Raw genomic sequence first — 16,479 nt, forward strand, 5'->3', positions numbered from 1 at the left:
GGCAGAAAGAAAGGGAAGAAAATAATTTGGGGACTTGGAGTAGCAGGGACAATTGACGAAAAGAAGTATAAAAGAGTGATAATTGTGCATATCAAATTTGCCTTTTTATTTCATAGCAGGAGTGAATTATGTCAGAACACCCCTTCCAAATGTTCTTTTCTTTTAAAAAAGTACTATGTAAGGAAACATGACATGTTCCTGTTTAGTGCTATTTAAACAACATGAGGCTGATTGCTTTATTGTTTTTTCCAGAAATCTTACTGTTGTCTATTGGTATAACACTTTTTTAAAAAGAAAGAGAAAAGTTACTTTTTAAGGAAGACATTGGAAAGGTGAAACTCTGGGGTTCCCACATTTCTCCTTGAGAGCCTCAAATGACACAGAAACATGAGCTGGATATTCACGTGCATTGCTGTCAACACTAAACTAATCCATCCAAGAGAGCCATCCTCTCCCTTCTCTCATTTCTTTTCATGATTGAATAAACTTATTCCCCCTTGTCTTTCACAGGAGAAACCCAAGAAGATGTAGCCTCAGGTATTAATAGAAAAAGCAAAACTGATCCACTCAAAGGAAATTTACAGGAATGTTTACCCATCCTCTAAAAACTTCCTTAATGAAGAGAGATCATCTTTCTAGGTTCTAGGAGAAGGTAGATTCCAGGTACATGAAAGTAGAAGATGAGGAGCTACGCTTCTGTTAAACTCTTAACTATTGGCTTAGTAAACCTTTGTGTCTAAATAGTAAGTCCACTGTTTTTTTATGAGACATGTTCAAAACTACTCTAGGAAAATATTTTTAAAGTTATTATTGGATGGTAGGAGTATGGGGTGGAGTTGACCTTAGGGAAACGAGAGCAGCAATAAAAAGGATTTTGGAAAACATATGCTTGGCTCAAGTCAGTATATCTCCAGAAGTCAGGACGGACCAAGAAGGAGCAGAAAAGCAAGATGAATGATGTGAAACTTGCTGTCTTGGGTGGTGAAGGAACGGGCAAATCTGGTAAGTGGTGTTGTTTTCTGTGGCATGGTGTAGAGTACATAAAGAGTGAGAAATATATTGACATGATATGTATTACATTATAACATATTATATGTAGATAAACTTGATATAACTATATATTATTTTTAAGTAGGAGTTTTCATTTTATAAGCAAGTAATGCAATTATCTGTATGTAAAATTTATATACAGGTTGAGGAATACACCTGTTTGAAGTATTAATTTGTATCTTGTTCTACTGATGTTTGAAATTCATTGGAATAACAGGAAATCCCTCCCATCACTATCCCACCTACTTCTCACTCCAGCACACCTGCCTCCACACCTACCAGTGGCCAAACAATGCCCTTGAAAAGGTTCTGCTTCCCTGAGACTAAGGGTGGAGAGAGATGCGTGGAGACCTATGAATTATTTTTTAAATGCCATTTTTTCACATTATCAAAGTGAGAAAAACTTTGGAGGGGCATGGCTTTTTAAATACCCAGAAATGAGCAAGAAGTGCCCAGACCTTGGAAGCTATGTCTTTGTTTTCTTTTGTTTTGTTTTTGGTCACATTATGATGGTACTAAGCATGCCACCAATAGAACCACCGTAGCCTAATGAATCTTAACAACGGGCCAGACCCAGGAGCTGCAATAAGATAAACCAACACTAGAGGTCGTTCCTCTGTTTCCTGGATTTTGAAGTCCCTATTTCCTTAAACAATTGCAAATGCTTAATACCGTCCTGGCCACTATTAGCATGCAGCACCATGGAGCCACAATTAATTTTATAAAGAAAATATAGAGATGTTATAGTTCTTGCATCTCATATTTAATGAGAAATCTGTCTCTGTTACAAAGGTGAGTTGTCTTACGTGTCTTTGCATTCGTAAATTACTTATGCAGTGATTTGAGTGGGCAGCACACTGAGATCACTTTCTTTGTAGCCTCCTAATTTTTATGGCTGTACAGTGGAAATTCTTAGACCAGAATTTAGTAAAGTTTTAAGGTCTTCATTAATACTTAGTAAATTTTGAGCTGAGATGCTAGATGCTTACGTACATTACTAAATTATTTGTATCCTAAAACAAATAAGACCCCAAATCCAGCTTGTTTTGTTTTGCAGCCCTTACAGTAAGGTTTCTTACCAAGCGATTTATTGGAGAATATGCTTCTAATTTTGGTAAGTCACTACTTTAGACTTTTTCACCTTAAAACTTCAGCATCATAATTAATATCAGAGAAACATTTTAATAGAATCTTCCATTTTTGCACTTCTTAAAGAATAAATTTATTTATTTATTTTTGGCTGCGTTGGGTCTTCGTTGCTGCGCGCGGGCTTTCTCTAGCTGCCGTGAGCGGGAGCTACACTTCGTTGCAGTGCACGGGCTTCTCATTGCGGTGGCTTCTCTTGTTGCAGAGCATGTGCTCTAGGCGTGCGGACTTCAGTAGTTGCGGCGCACGGGCTTAGTTGCTCTGCGGCATGTGGGATCTTCCCGGACCAGGGCTTGAACCCGTGTCCCCTGCATTGGCAGGCGGATTCTTAACCACTGCACCATCAAGGAAGTCCCCCATTTTTGCACTTTCAAGCAATTTATTTATTCATGGGTTCTGGTTAGACAAGCCCAAATAAGTAATTGAATTAATTGTTCTTTTATGATAAAAAGTTATCCAATTTGATGTTAAATAAAATGGATTAGAAATCCAGTTGGTTTCAGTCTAGAACCAGAAAAACATTAAAACTGGGACCTGCTGCCTGTACCAAGTGTTGTAGAGCATGTGAGTGTGGATTTTTTTGTAAGCTACGAAACAATTTGAAATTAAAGCAACATCTGTTGAAAAAGAAAGACAAATTAATTATAAAAGCACAAGTAACTACAAAATAAATGCTTATTTTTATTGCAAAACCATGTGACAATAACTGGAAAATTATGCTATGATTAAAGATCATATCATAATTAGCTAGGTTGCTTATGTAAGTTTCAGAGAAATTCTAAAACAGATGCCAGGGCACCTTGATATAATCTTAGGATCATTTCACTAGCTCTACTATAAATTTCTGTTATTTTGATCAGAATTAGCATGACATATGGGAAATGCCACAGTGGGGAATTAATAACAAGTGGGGAATTTTGCCAGAGGTTTGAATATATTTTTGGCTCAGCAATTAATCTATATAATGCTACTAGTATCTTACCTGACTGAAGGTGTGGTGAGGAAAGGTTTTGTGGATTTTTTAAATAAGAACGAAGATTTTAAGAAATATGAGAATTGGGAGAAAGGGAAATTATTCTTTTGTTCAATAATACTTATTCAGAGTAAGAAGAAGTTATGATTGGAAGTGTTTTCATGAGAAATAAACAACAAAAATCTTTAGCATTCATTTATGATATAGCATTATTAGAGCATTTTAGAAAATAACGTTAAAGTATTGCATTGTTTCCTACGTGTAGCCCATAGTATTTCAGTCCGTATGCCATTGTAAATGTTTTAGGGCAAGCACTTGAAAACTGATTATAGAAAGAAGAAATATATAGGAAGAGAAATTCTTATTGTTTCATTTCCCAGGTCAACAGCCTCAGTCAAAAAAGGTAACACACAAACTAGGAGTCAGGCATAAGAAAATGTTCTAAAACTATAAAACAAAACATAAATAAAAGAAGACACACAAAAAGCAGTAACAGCAACAACAAAATAAAAACATCACCTTAATCTTTTATAAGATATATCAATAGATATATAGGTATATCAATAGATACATAAGCAAATGAAGTGTACACATTTCTGGCGGTTACATCTATATTAAAAATATAAGACCTAGAGACATTCTTAAAGACAACCAAATGAACAAAAGTTCACACCACATGAGGATTAATTAGCAAAAAAATGACCCCATTTGTAAATGAGGGCTAGAAGGGGAAAATAATAAAATTCTAAAAAGTTAAGAGCTGGTGACCCCTGCTGGCAGTTTTTGAGTTTTGAGAGTGAGTATTTTAAAATGTCTTAGAAGGAAAGTATATGGTTCACAGTAGTAAGCTTATAAAGTTTAGAATAAACTGTCTGAAGACATTTTAAGATTTAATGAAACACTAACAAATTTCATTAAATGTAACCTAGAAGGATTTTAAAATTCATCCCTAACCTCCTGAAGTCGGCTTTCCCAAATGTCTGCTACATTTTGCTAACCACAGGTTACAGAGTATTTGCCAGAATGGGTCATGATTTTGTGTCAGTATGCAATTTTGGAGAGAAGTAGGTCTTGTATTAAAACACTGGAGGGACAGTTACAGAAATGAAGTCCTTTGTTCATTCAACAAATATTTATTGAATACCTGTCATGTGGCAGGTACTCATCTAGGTAGAGAGGCTATAGTAATGAACAAATATCCAAGCCTTCATAAGATTTACAATCTGGAGGGAAGGGTCAGCTAATTAAAAATACATTTATCTATCTATATCTATACATATATATATATATCTACATATATATATATATAACGTCTTATGGTGATAAATGTTATGAAGGAAAAGAAAGCATAGGGGAGTGGTGTGTGGTCATTTAAAATAGGGTAGTCAGGGTAGACCTGGCTAAGATGGAGACATTTCAACAGACCTGCAGGTGATAAAAACTGAGCCATGAAGATATTTGGGCAATTACATTCCAGGTAGAAGAAACAGTTGCCAAAGTTCAGAGGAAGGAACTTTCTGAAAAATGTGAGGAATGGTATGGAGGACTGTGTAGCTTCAGTGGAGGAATGTGAGAGACAATAGCCAAAGAGGTCTACTGAGATCCCAGGGGTAATGGGAGACTAGATAACTAGGGAAATTCTCAGGCATTTTAAAAACTTAGGTTTATCCAAATGAGATGTGGAGCCATTGGAGAGATTTGATCAGGCAAGTGACATGATCTGGCTGCAAATTGGCTTTTGCTCCTGGATTGAGAATAAACTGAGAGCAAGAAGGGAGTTAGGGGAGGGATAAAGCAAAGATCTGAGTTAGGAGGTTTTCTAATAATACAGGCAAAAGTAATGATGGCTTGGACCAGAGTGTGAGCAAAGGAGGTGATGAGAGGCAGACAAATTCAAAATATTCTTTGAAGATAGAGTAAAAAGGAATTTTTAATAGAATAAATATAGGATGTAAGAGAAAGAAAGAATCAGGGATGCCCTTGAGGCTTTTAACTCGCAAGACTAGTTATGGATATGTCATTTAATGAAATGGAAACTTGTGGGATATGCAGTCTTTGCGGGGAGATCAGAGGTTCCATTTTAAGCATGTTAAGGTTGAGATGTCTATCAGGTATCTAATTGGAGGCGCCCAGTGGTGGTAGATGCCTAGAGTCCAGGGAAGGGGTCCAGACTACAGAAATGGGTTTATCAGCAATAATTGTTACATAAAGACTCTGACTGGATGAGATTAGCAAGGGAGTGAGTGTAGATAGAGAAGAAATCCATAAACTGGAATCACAGTTGGAGTGAGAGAAGATATTGTGGGACAAATAAAAAAGATTAATACAAAGCAATATGGAATAAAGAAAAAACCCAGGAGAGTATGTTGCCTTGAAAGCCATGTGAAAGAAACATTTTGAGGAGGTAGGTGTGATCAACTATACTAATATTACTGACAGGGCAGGTAAGATCAAGAACTTTCCACTGAGTCTAAAACCATAACCCTGATAAGAACAGTTTTAGTCAAGTAATTGGAGTTAAAGCCTGATTGTAATAATTTGAAGGTCATGGAAGGAGAGAATTTGGACACAGGGAGTATAGATATTTACCAAAAGGCCAGCAGAGAAATAGAGCAATAGTTGGGATCCAAAGGGTTGTTAAGTTAGGAGAAATTCAGCTGCTAGTAATGATATAATAAAGAGGAAAATTCTATGGTGCAGAAGAGAGAGGTAGAATTGTTGGAGCCATGTCTTTCAGCAGGTCAGAGGAAATAGTAACTAGTTCATAGTGAATGGACTGGCCTTAGAAACACAGATAATTCATCCATAGTAATAGAATGGAAGATAAGTACATAGGCAGAAAAACATGTAGGTGAATAGATATAGTGGTAAAGTTCATTTGTAAGAAATATACATTAGCAAATATATGCAATAAAGCAATAAGGAAAAGCTACTGTAGCACTCAACTAAAATATGGCTGGTTGACTTTGCAGAACTGCGATCCAAATATAAGGCCATTTTTAAAATTCTGGACGATTTCCATGCTGACAATGAGTATATGCATATTTTTCAGAATCTATCTATAAAAAGCATTTGTATTTGGAAGGGAAGCAATTGAATCTAGAAATATACGACTCTTGTTCTCAGGTAAGTAAAACAAAATATGTTTTCAATCATGATTTGAAGAAGATATCCCTCAAATCTTTTTAGCTAAACCTTATCAATACTGTTTTTTTTTTTTACTGATTTAAATCTAGTACGAAAAATCAATACATATTCCATTTACTAATAAGGATAGAAAATATCATCTCTTTTCAAACATATATGTGGATATCAATTTTAAATGCAATTATTAGGGCTTATCAAATTTTAAGAAAAAGTTTTTTTAGAAAAAAGATATCAAATGAGATGGATATAACTTTATTATAGTTCTTTATTTTTTTAAATTTAATCAGTTTTGTTTAAAGAAAGAGGATGATAAAAAAGAAACAGAGACTACATTTTAGAAAATATCAGTATTTGGCTTACTGAATTCTCTTCCAGGTGAAATGGGTCTCCATTAATTAACTGTCTAACGGGTAAAATACAGGGATCAGATCCCACCACTTTCAATGTGCTTGGTTTATTTTCAGCCACAGAAAGCAAAATTTTCCCTCACAAGTGAGCTGCATTGGGCAGATGGGTTTGTTATTGTGTATGACATCAGTGACAGGTCTTCGTTTGCTTTTGCAAAAGCACTAATCTACAGAATTCGGGAGCCACAGACTAGTCATTGTAAAAGGTGAGGTATTTTTATTTCCTCTCTCCTTTCTTTTTAATAAATCCTCATAGAGCTGTAAGCATCATTAGGAAGAGTTTAATACAGGCTTCCAATTACAAAATTTAACAGCCCTGAACAATCCACCTTCCATTCCACAGGAGTTACACATGTAGTAAAAGGAATAAGATGAGAATACTTTATATCCTGGCTGACATAAACAGTTACTTGCCCCGAGTAAATGGCTATTTTACAAGACAGCTCCTATTGTTAACATGCCATTCACTTGCAAAATACTGGTCCTCTGTACACAAGATAGTTCCCTTTCCACCTTTCTTTTTCATGCCCACAAAAATGTGAAGGATGCTAAATAAATCCAGATTTATTACACTTGGCATCCAATTCCTAGTCATTGAGCTATTCAGTCAATCAAAGCAAAATAGACTGAAAAATCAAACTGTTACAGATTCTAAGTATGAGAATACCTTTTTCTCCATTTCACCTCCTAAAACAAAGAGCTGATCAACGACTCTGGATTGTTAATGTCTTGACACAAGTGACTATGAAGGAAAACATAACTGTGCCTTAAACTAATTTTGCATTAGTAGATATAAATGTAAACCTACGAATTTCCCATTTTAGTTTTCTTTTTTTTAATTGTTTTAGCCTTTCCATTTAAAATATTTATTTTTGTTTAACCTGCTGGTATAAGGGATTCTTTGTGCTCTTAACCAGATTTGCCCTTAAAATCTAAAATAGCATTCTAATCTGGGAAGCAAAAAAGCACAATATTATTCCTGAAAATTGGTACCTGTACTTTTTATATCTATTTTAAATGCCTACTATCAAGAAATCATCAGATAATAATTGATAAGTTATATTTCCCTAGACTCATTTGATCTAAATTCTTGTTTATATCTGATTGACCTTGGGTAAACCCTTTAATCTCTAGACCTCCTTTTTCTGACTATAAAACTGATAGAAACACGGTAGGAGAAAAGAATGTGATTTTACTGAGGTACCTCATGGCTCTGATTTCCTATAATATTACTGATTTTGAGGGACCTCCATTGTTTCAAGTGTTAAATGCCTTATATTTAAGCACCATAACTTAGGTAAGGGAAAGTAATTAAAATTACTTTCTATTCTTACAAATAAAAAGAATCACTCACGAATAGGCAAAAAATATGTATATTTTAAAAATTCCTATATTTGACATTTTTCAGGCAAACTTTTTAATGTATTGACCAAATAATTTTTGAGTTTTTCCAGTTCTCAATCTCTAGGTAAACTAGAGTCTCTTATTTGTAGATAAAAAGCAAAGTTATGGCATTGTTTTATAAAATTACATCTGATATTTGTGATTCACCCTTCAAAATATTTCATTTATTCTTCCCCATTAATTCTTCACAATAATTTTCTGAACTCTATAGAAAAAGATACTCTTAGTGCCCTCAAAATCCAACACATACAGTGCTTTTTCCCTTACGGCTCACACTGTCATGTGAATGAAACCAGCCTGAAGACTGTTTTCATTTTCCCATTTCTTCCCTATAGGAGATATCTTGGCAGAGTTCCATGCCATTTAAGACCTAGTAACCTTACTGTATTCTTCAAATGAAACTCTGCTTTAGGAATGTTACATTGTAACTGAGGAGATTATATTGATATTTGCCAGACATTATCTTACCAAAGCAATATACTTCTTCAATAAACAGAAAAATTGTACAAGGTCACGAGACTGTAAAATTTTCTTTAAAGTATGCTATAATGAATATTAACAAACAGCAACAAGTATTGAATTAGTAAAGAGGCATTAGTTAGTCCTTCTCTTTCAGTTGATAAAGAAATGAAAGATAATACTTAGTAAGCCTATTTTATTGCCTGGCACTGGACTAGATTTTTATACACATCTTCATTTAACCTCTGTGAGCATTCTGTGTGACGAGGACTATTTTACTTTTTTTTTTTTTTTTTTTTTTACATATAAGGGAATTGAAAGTGGAAAATGTTACAGTCATGTCTTGTTAGTAAACAGAGCCATAATTCCGGGAATAGGTTTGTACCACTTCAAATGTTATGCTTTAAGAGCCTTGTTGCTTCTGTGTCATTTACACATTTTATCTAAAATAATTTTTATAAGTAAATGAGATACACACACACATGACCACAAATAACACACATACACACACAGTATTCTTTTTTTTTGGTCCATAATTCTTTTTGATATAAACCTACTTAATAAAAAAAAAAAAAGAGTTGTTAAAACAGTCTTGCCAAAGAATTGTGTATCTGTGTTTCAGAGCTGTGGAATCAGCTGTGCTTTTGGTGGGTAACAAGCAAGATCTCTGTCATGTGCGAGAGGTTGGCTGGGAAGAAGGGCAAAAGCTGGCACTGGATAACCGGTGCCAATTCTGTGAACTGTCTGCAGCAGAGCAGTCTCTGGAGGTGGAAGTGATGTTTATCAGAATTATCAAGGGCATCCTGACAAACTTCAAACTCAAAGAAAAGAGAAGACCCAGTGGATCTAAATCCATGGCCAAACTGATCAATAATGTATTTGGAAAGAGAAGGAAATCTGTTTAATTGACATGTGATCCTAAGGGATTTTTATTATATCAGAGAGTTTCAAACGTTTGTATGGTAATTAAATTTAGCCTTTGTATGCAATTAAAAAATTCTCTTAGAGATATGAAATAATTGACCATGAACCACACTGTGTTTTCAAATATATAGTTTGCCTTCTTAGTTGTTTGTATCTTGTACATTTTGCTTCACACTTAACCTTTTCTTTATTACACAGAATAATATGAGTATAACCTATTGGTGGATTACTATATAATTTTATTAAATTACCATTCTACAGGGCTCAATTTACCTTTATTTTATATATATCTTTTTAATGAAATATATAGTTATATTCATATAGTTAATACATTATAGGGCTTAACTTATCAATTTGTGAAATTCATGATCTATTTAATTGAAACGCATGGATTTATTTTTGAAAGTGTCTTTATAAAAAACCAGTGAATTATTTGATAATACATAAATTTTACTTACAACTAAGGCCTTAAGAAGTTAAATCCTTACCCATAAGTACATAGTTTACAGTTGGTCTGATGATGAAAAAATCTGCCTTTCCTTATTGTATGCTAAGCTAACAAGGGCAATTATCATAGAGAAATTAACTTATACAACTAAGATACTTTTTAGATTAAAAAATTAGGGATTTTTTAAAGTTCATTTAGAAATCCATACATCATAGGAAAAGAAAAAAGTAAAAACTGGTTGGTAAATATATAACCTTGAAGGCCTTATTGTCCTGAAAGAAATATTGTATTAGATACAAACATTTTGGGCCTTCTCAGATTACATTGGGTACAATTTCCTTCAGAAGTCAACTGTCCACCTCCTGGGCTGCAGCATCCCTTCTGCTGTCCCTGATGAGCTTGTCACCTGCTGCGTTTCAAGTTGCAGCCCTAGGCCTCACTTCAGCCAAATCGCTGATAAGTAAGGTTAGATTTTGGAGAAGTTAACCTGGGCATACATGCAATGCTGCGTGCACACTTGGTTAACATGTGTCAGCACTAACCTGGGGACCACGTAGAAGATCTTGAGTGGCGGGTGGTAGACTGGAGTCAGGGAGGGTGACACAGACTATTAATCTGGGCAGGAGAGAATTAGGTCATCGACATGGTCTTGCTCATCGTGAGTCACGATCCAACGTTTAGCTTTCTTGTTCTGTGGAAATCTAACCTGGATGATGCACTAGAGTAAAAGGAGTGGAAGTAAGGGAACTCTGTGTGGTAGTATACAAAATAGTCCAGAATGTTCATGAAGATGGGGGAGTTAGAATTGCTATGGTAGGTTGGACCCAAGAACCCGCCATCTGACTGTGTTCTCTGGGACGATTCAGAGGAGCTTCCTTTACTAAGGAAGTGAGGAAAGCCATGGTGAGGAGGCAAAGACAACTTTGACAAGCTTCCTAGTGACTGTGCTCCATGGGTCAGAGTTGACAGTCAGGTTGCTTCCACTGAATTGTGCGCCTCGATATTAAGACAGATGATAGACTCCTGGGACAGCAGAATCTGGATGCCAGCATTTAACCTGATGCCTGTTTAACCTCGTAACCTGTTTACCCACTCAGCCCCCAGATAAATAGTGCCATTTCCAGGGTAGAGGCTCCATTTCTGATGCTGGCTGGTTGGAAACTTAGAAACTATATTGAGACAAAGTCCATATTGTGGGCTCAAGCATTGCTCCCATCCCTGCCACCAAGGCCACTGTTATCATGGGTCCATTACATATAAGCACAAAGGTAGTCAAGAAAAAAGGCAGGTTATCTGTAGGGCAGTTCATCTTGTCCATTTGGTTGTAAAGTGACTTCTCATTGGTGGATGCTTTCCGGTTGGCATTACATAAAGATCTGTAAATATGATGCCCTCTCTGAGAGATCCATTCACATGCTTATTCTCCAGTCCTTCTTGGCACTGTTCTTCCAGTCTTACCTCTTTACAGATACCTCTGACCAACTGGCGAAACCACTGATCGCAGCCTAGGACTCTCTACCACATTATACCTTTCTTGACTTATGAGGTACACAACAAAGTGTACTTCTTGAAGCTTTGGCAAATGGGATAATTTCCTTTTATCGATGAGCTTCATGGTTACCTCTGGGCAGAACTGTAATGAGGCCCAGTCTTCTTTTGCCTGGCACTAACACATCAAGCTTAAGTGAGGAGTGCTTCTTATCAACTAGGAATATTCAGATTAGATTGCTTTGTACATGAGAAATAAACTTTTATTGTGTAGTTATTCTAGTAAATTCAGTTATATACTTTTTTGATCAACTATTTATAGGGATTTTATTAATCTTTTATAATATTAATCTTGACTATATAAGTATATGTATATGTACATATATATCAGCTTAAGCATTTATACTTTAATCTTTTTTTGGTTTTATTTTGTTCTTATTATTTGTCTGAATAATCTTAGAGATTTGGTCTTCATTCTTTAAAATTCTTTTCCTAGTTAAAGAAAGATTCTTTTGGGATGATTTTGCATTAAGAATAACATATTTATCCATGTTATATGGAAGAACTCTACTGTCAAAATGGTATGAAAGTTCTTTCATAGCTTAATCTGTGATTTAATCTTAATCTTAATCATAGCTTAATCTTAATTTCATAGCATATGTATCTGTGATAGGTCAGAGTTCAAAATTTCTCTGGTAAGTATACTACTCATATTTGTATATATTAACATTTTTTTCTTTATTATACCCTGATTTTTTAGCAAGATGATCTGAGATGACACATCTTGTTATAAGGAGTCTATGGAACAAAGGAATAAGAACAAGCATTCTCACCAAAAAGAAAAAAAAAAAGATAACTATGTGAGATGATAGATGTGTTAGTTAACTTAATTGTGGTAATCATTTCACACTCTATACATATAAGAAATCATTATGTTGTACACTTTAAATAAATTGAAAATTTATTTGTCAATTATACCTCGTTAAAGCTGAAAAAATTGTTTTACATTAAAAAAAGAATTTATATTTTAAAAATAGTTTCTGTGAGGCAACTTTAGAAATGAACCACTGATTATTTTTCATAGTGATATTTAAAAGTCCTGGGTTAATTTCCCCTTTTATAATGTGACAGTTATAAAACATGTCCACACATTTTTTGATACTTCTCCCATTAAAATGTTGAGTCGGATTCCCCTCCCCTTGATTATGGATCATCCTTGTTGACTCTCTTTTAACACACGGAATGAGGTGGAAGTAATGGGAAGGACTTATGAGACCAGGTTGGAAAGAGCTCGAGCTCCCTTCTCTTCCTGGGACTCTGCATTGTTCAGAATCAGCATGGATCAACCTGGCTGCCCTGAAGGCACTAGGCCAGAGATACCACATGGGGTTAGTGACCAAACAACCAACAAACAGACAAGCTAATCTTCAGGTGATTTCAGCCTCTAAACTTGGACTACTCTAGCCGATGCCAAGTAGAGCAGGGATGAGTTATCCCCACTTGCAGAATTGTGAGCCCAGTATATATCCTTGTTTTGTTAGGGGAAGGTTGTTATGTGGCAATAGATAACCAGAACCGATAACTCATTAAAACCCACAGTAACTCAGCCAATATGAAATGTTTGGCTTTCTTATTGGGCAAAAACAGGGTGAAAAAAAGGATTGTTTACAACATAAAGTTCTCCCAGTATCAGTTTTCTTGCGAATATAATTCACATGTAAAGCAACTTGCAAAAACCTAAAAATAATAAATTGCAGTTTTCCAAAATGAGAGAAACCACATCTACTTACAGTAGAGAAGCAAATACATCAACATAAGGCCATAGAATGTTGTAGGTTGAAGGTAGCAAGTGTGTCTAAATCTCAAAGATAGTTAAGCTGTAGCACTAGACTGGGAACTGCCTATGCTGCTTCTAGTAAAAAAAGATGCTGTCATTCACTTTGGATGAGCTTCAGTGAGATAACACGTGATGAGGGGCAACAGCTGAGGAAGGGAATGTCAAAGGGGAGGGGCCTTTAAAACAGTTTTGATTTAATACAAGGCATGCACTATTAATAAAGAAGTTGAATGATACCTATATGTTTTATAGGCTTATAAATTGGCTGTAGTAAAATATTTTACATCTTAGATCACTAGGTATTGTTTCAGCTTATTATGGGAGATATCTATCTAGAGTTGACTGAATTGTATTAATCTGAACCTAGTTTAATGATGCCTTAACATTTTTATGGGGGAATTTAATGTTTGCAATATCCATGTTCCTTCTTTGAAAGTGTGACTTATAGGTTTTTCATTTTCCTTAAATTATGAAATCCTTCAGCTAATAAAGGAAAATGATTATAGTTTGCAAAAAAGGCAAAGTCATTTAACAATCCATATAACTGTCTGTTGTAGGACTTTGCATAATAATTGTAATTTAGCTATTAAGGATTCTAAAGGCAGTTATCAGTCATACTCTACACTTCTGGGGGAATCAGGCAAAGCCCAAATTATTTAAAGTATTTTAAATTCCCAAGGGAAAAAAAAAAAAGACACTATAAATTGGGAATATACTTCTTAGTGACAACATATTATTTCAAAGCAAAGAAGAAGATCATCATAATATTCAAATGTATAAACCACCAAACATTATTTTTGTTTATTTTGGATAGAGATATAATTTGTTTATTTTTAATAATGGAACTATTAGTTCCTGTAAGGAGGGAATTAGCAGATGAAAAGTATCAGTTGCAATGTGAAATTTGACCAACATTTTAGTAATCCTGGAACAACTAAGACATAAAGAATTAGGAAAAAACAGAAAATTGAAGAAGAGTAAGATATGGAATTATTTGCCCCATTATGTGGAAGTATGACCATGCGTTACCTCTGTAGTTTTTAGACCGTTTTATAAGACTGAGTATTTAACAACTCAGTTTTAGTTGTTTAGTCAACTCAGTTTTAAAAATGAGTATTAAACAACTAGATACATGAAAACATTTCAAAACACATATTAAATTAAACTGATATTTTTTCTAGATATAAATTTACTTTCAAGGTAAGAAACTATTTAGGTTTGCAAAATTTGGGGTTATTTCTACACACAAACATATTTGGGGTTAAAATTTTGGTGTTGAGTTGGGGACAGAAAGTTTAATTCATTCAAACAATAATTGTAAAAAAATAACCGGTTGGTTGACATTTATCAGAAGATTTTGAAGCCTTACGTAAAAGAAGTCTATATTTTACTCATATTGTTCTCCACAACAGGAGAGGTTTTGAGCAAAACCTGCTCAAAAATAGTTTAAAAATTTTGGAATTTGGTCATTCTAAATTAATATTTATTGTTTTCTTAATAACATCTTTTTGAAGATAAACATATTTGTTAGTAGACTTAAAACTAATACACACGTATGGTATAGTGTACATAGATATACTGTATATCTATACTATATATCTATCTCTATATCTCTCTAATGATGTTCTTTTATTAAATATATTTAAACCAACTGAATTCATCTATAAGAAAAATATAAAACAACACAGCTTTTATGATTTTATTTCACCTTTACATAACCACCAGTAAGGAATCATCTATTACAGAACTTTAATATTGGACACATATTGACATATATTATTTAATCATGGGGGTTTAATTGAGACATTGACTAGTTAAGAGGACTGAATCTGCCATTTCACAATTTTCAGTTAAAATTCAATTTTTTAAGTTGAATAATGACATTTTATAATAACATTGAAGTTTCATATAACAGAAGTCATAAACAGAAATGCAGTGTTTCACTAACTGAATCGAGAATAGAAATCAGAGATAAAATCATAGCTATCTTTGTGCTACCTTCTGGACTAAAAATGCAGTTTGCCTATATTACCCTTTTCTTAAGTCCTCGCTTCACATAAGCTCTGCACAACCAGAAAAGAGACCAGCTGCCCCTTCCCTCCATGAGAGTGATTTTCTGAACCATACACCTTATCTCTTATTACTCAGGACACACTACCAACATCTATCTTTCTTTAAACATGCACAGCTTGAGGAATAAGAACAATAGTGGCAAACTTTCTTAATCTGTATTGTACTCATGGATAAAGGCAAACACAGATGAGGTAGAGATTTGGTTGTTGGAAATGTTGGGGCAGGGTCCCAAAGAGCTGTGATTTAGAATTATTCATGGATAGCATTTGTTAAAAATAGACAAAAACAAAACAATTTGTGTCATGTTATTCATTACATATCTGTTCTTCCTTGTAATGAGAAGATGGCAAGTTTGGGAACCCTCTCCACCTCCACAAAGCACAGCCAGACTCAATCAATTCTGATTATGCATAGAAATTACACTGAGATGGCACAACAATCAGACTTCAAGTATGAGATTTGAGAAAGCTACACTATCCCTTTCCAAAATAATGATTGAGAGGGTGATGAAGATAAGGATAAAAATGGAAGCACCATATGTTGGCAAACCAGACCACAAAACATCCTTCCTTTTATAAGGATCAAGAAACATAAAACAGAACAAACAGTTAAATGCCCCCCCACCATATGTACACATTAATAATAATGGATTTTTGAAAATATTACTCAAGACAAGAACATAGAAATATTAATCTGAAATGGGAATGTATATATCCTAAAATTATTTTTGAAATGAAGAATAAATAGAAAGTCTAGAACAGACTTTAAAATATGCATTTTAGGCAACGAAGAGTTGCATTGGCATTACAGAAAATCAGTTAAGTGACACTGATGTAAAACAAGAGGAGATTTTTTAGAATACAAAGAAGGACAAAGGAATGAATATATTAAAACATATCATACTACAATATAAATAAATATTATAGGCATGAAGATTAGAATCTAGCCTAAAATAATTATAATAAAGTCAGAAATCTATAGTAGAAACAACAGTCCCTGCCTTCGTAATGCAAGGAGATAGGTAAAATTGTAAGTCTCAAATAGGATTCAGCGTGTTTCAGAAAAAAAAAAAAATTACATAGTCTGGTCTCCCAGAAAGAAAAAGCAGGTAAATGGAAAAATT

General features: G+C 34.3%; 1 protein-coding gene across 1 annotated transcript; it reads left to right on the forward strand.

Moving 5' to 3' along the window:
- Positions 1-914: 914 nt before the first annotated feature.
- On the forward strand, positions 915-9,609 carry RERGL (RERG like). The gene is made up of 5 exons (XM_061205548.1): positions 915-1,002; positions 2,108-2,164; positions 6,222-6,295; positions 6,781-6,929; positions 9,209-9,609. Exons 1-5 carry the CDS (start codon positions 951-953, stop codon positions 9,489-9,491), a joined length of 615 nt encoding a protein of 204 aa, XP_061061531.1. The 5' UTR covers positions 915-950; the 3' UTR covers positions 9,492-9,609.
- Positions 9,610-16,479: the final 6,870 nt, after the last annotated feature.

This window comes from Eubalaena glacialis, chromosome 11 (genome assembly GCF_028564815.1).
Source record: "Eubalaena glacialis isolate mEubGla1 chromosome 11, mEubGla1.1.hap2.+ XY, whole genome shotgun sequence".
Lineage (NCBI taxonomy): Eukaryota > Metazoa > Chordata > Mammalia > Artiodactyla > Balaenidae > Eubalaena > Eubalaena glacialis.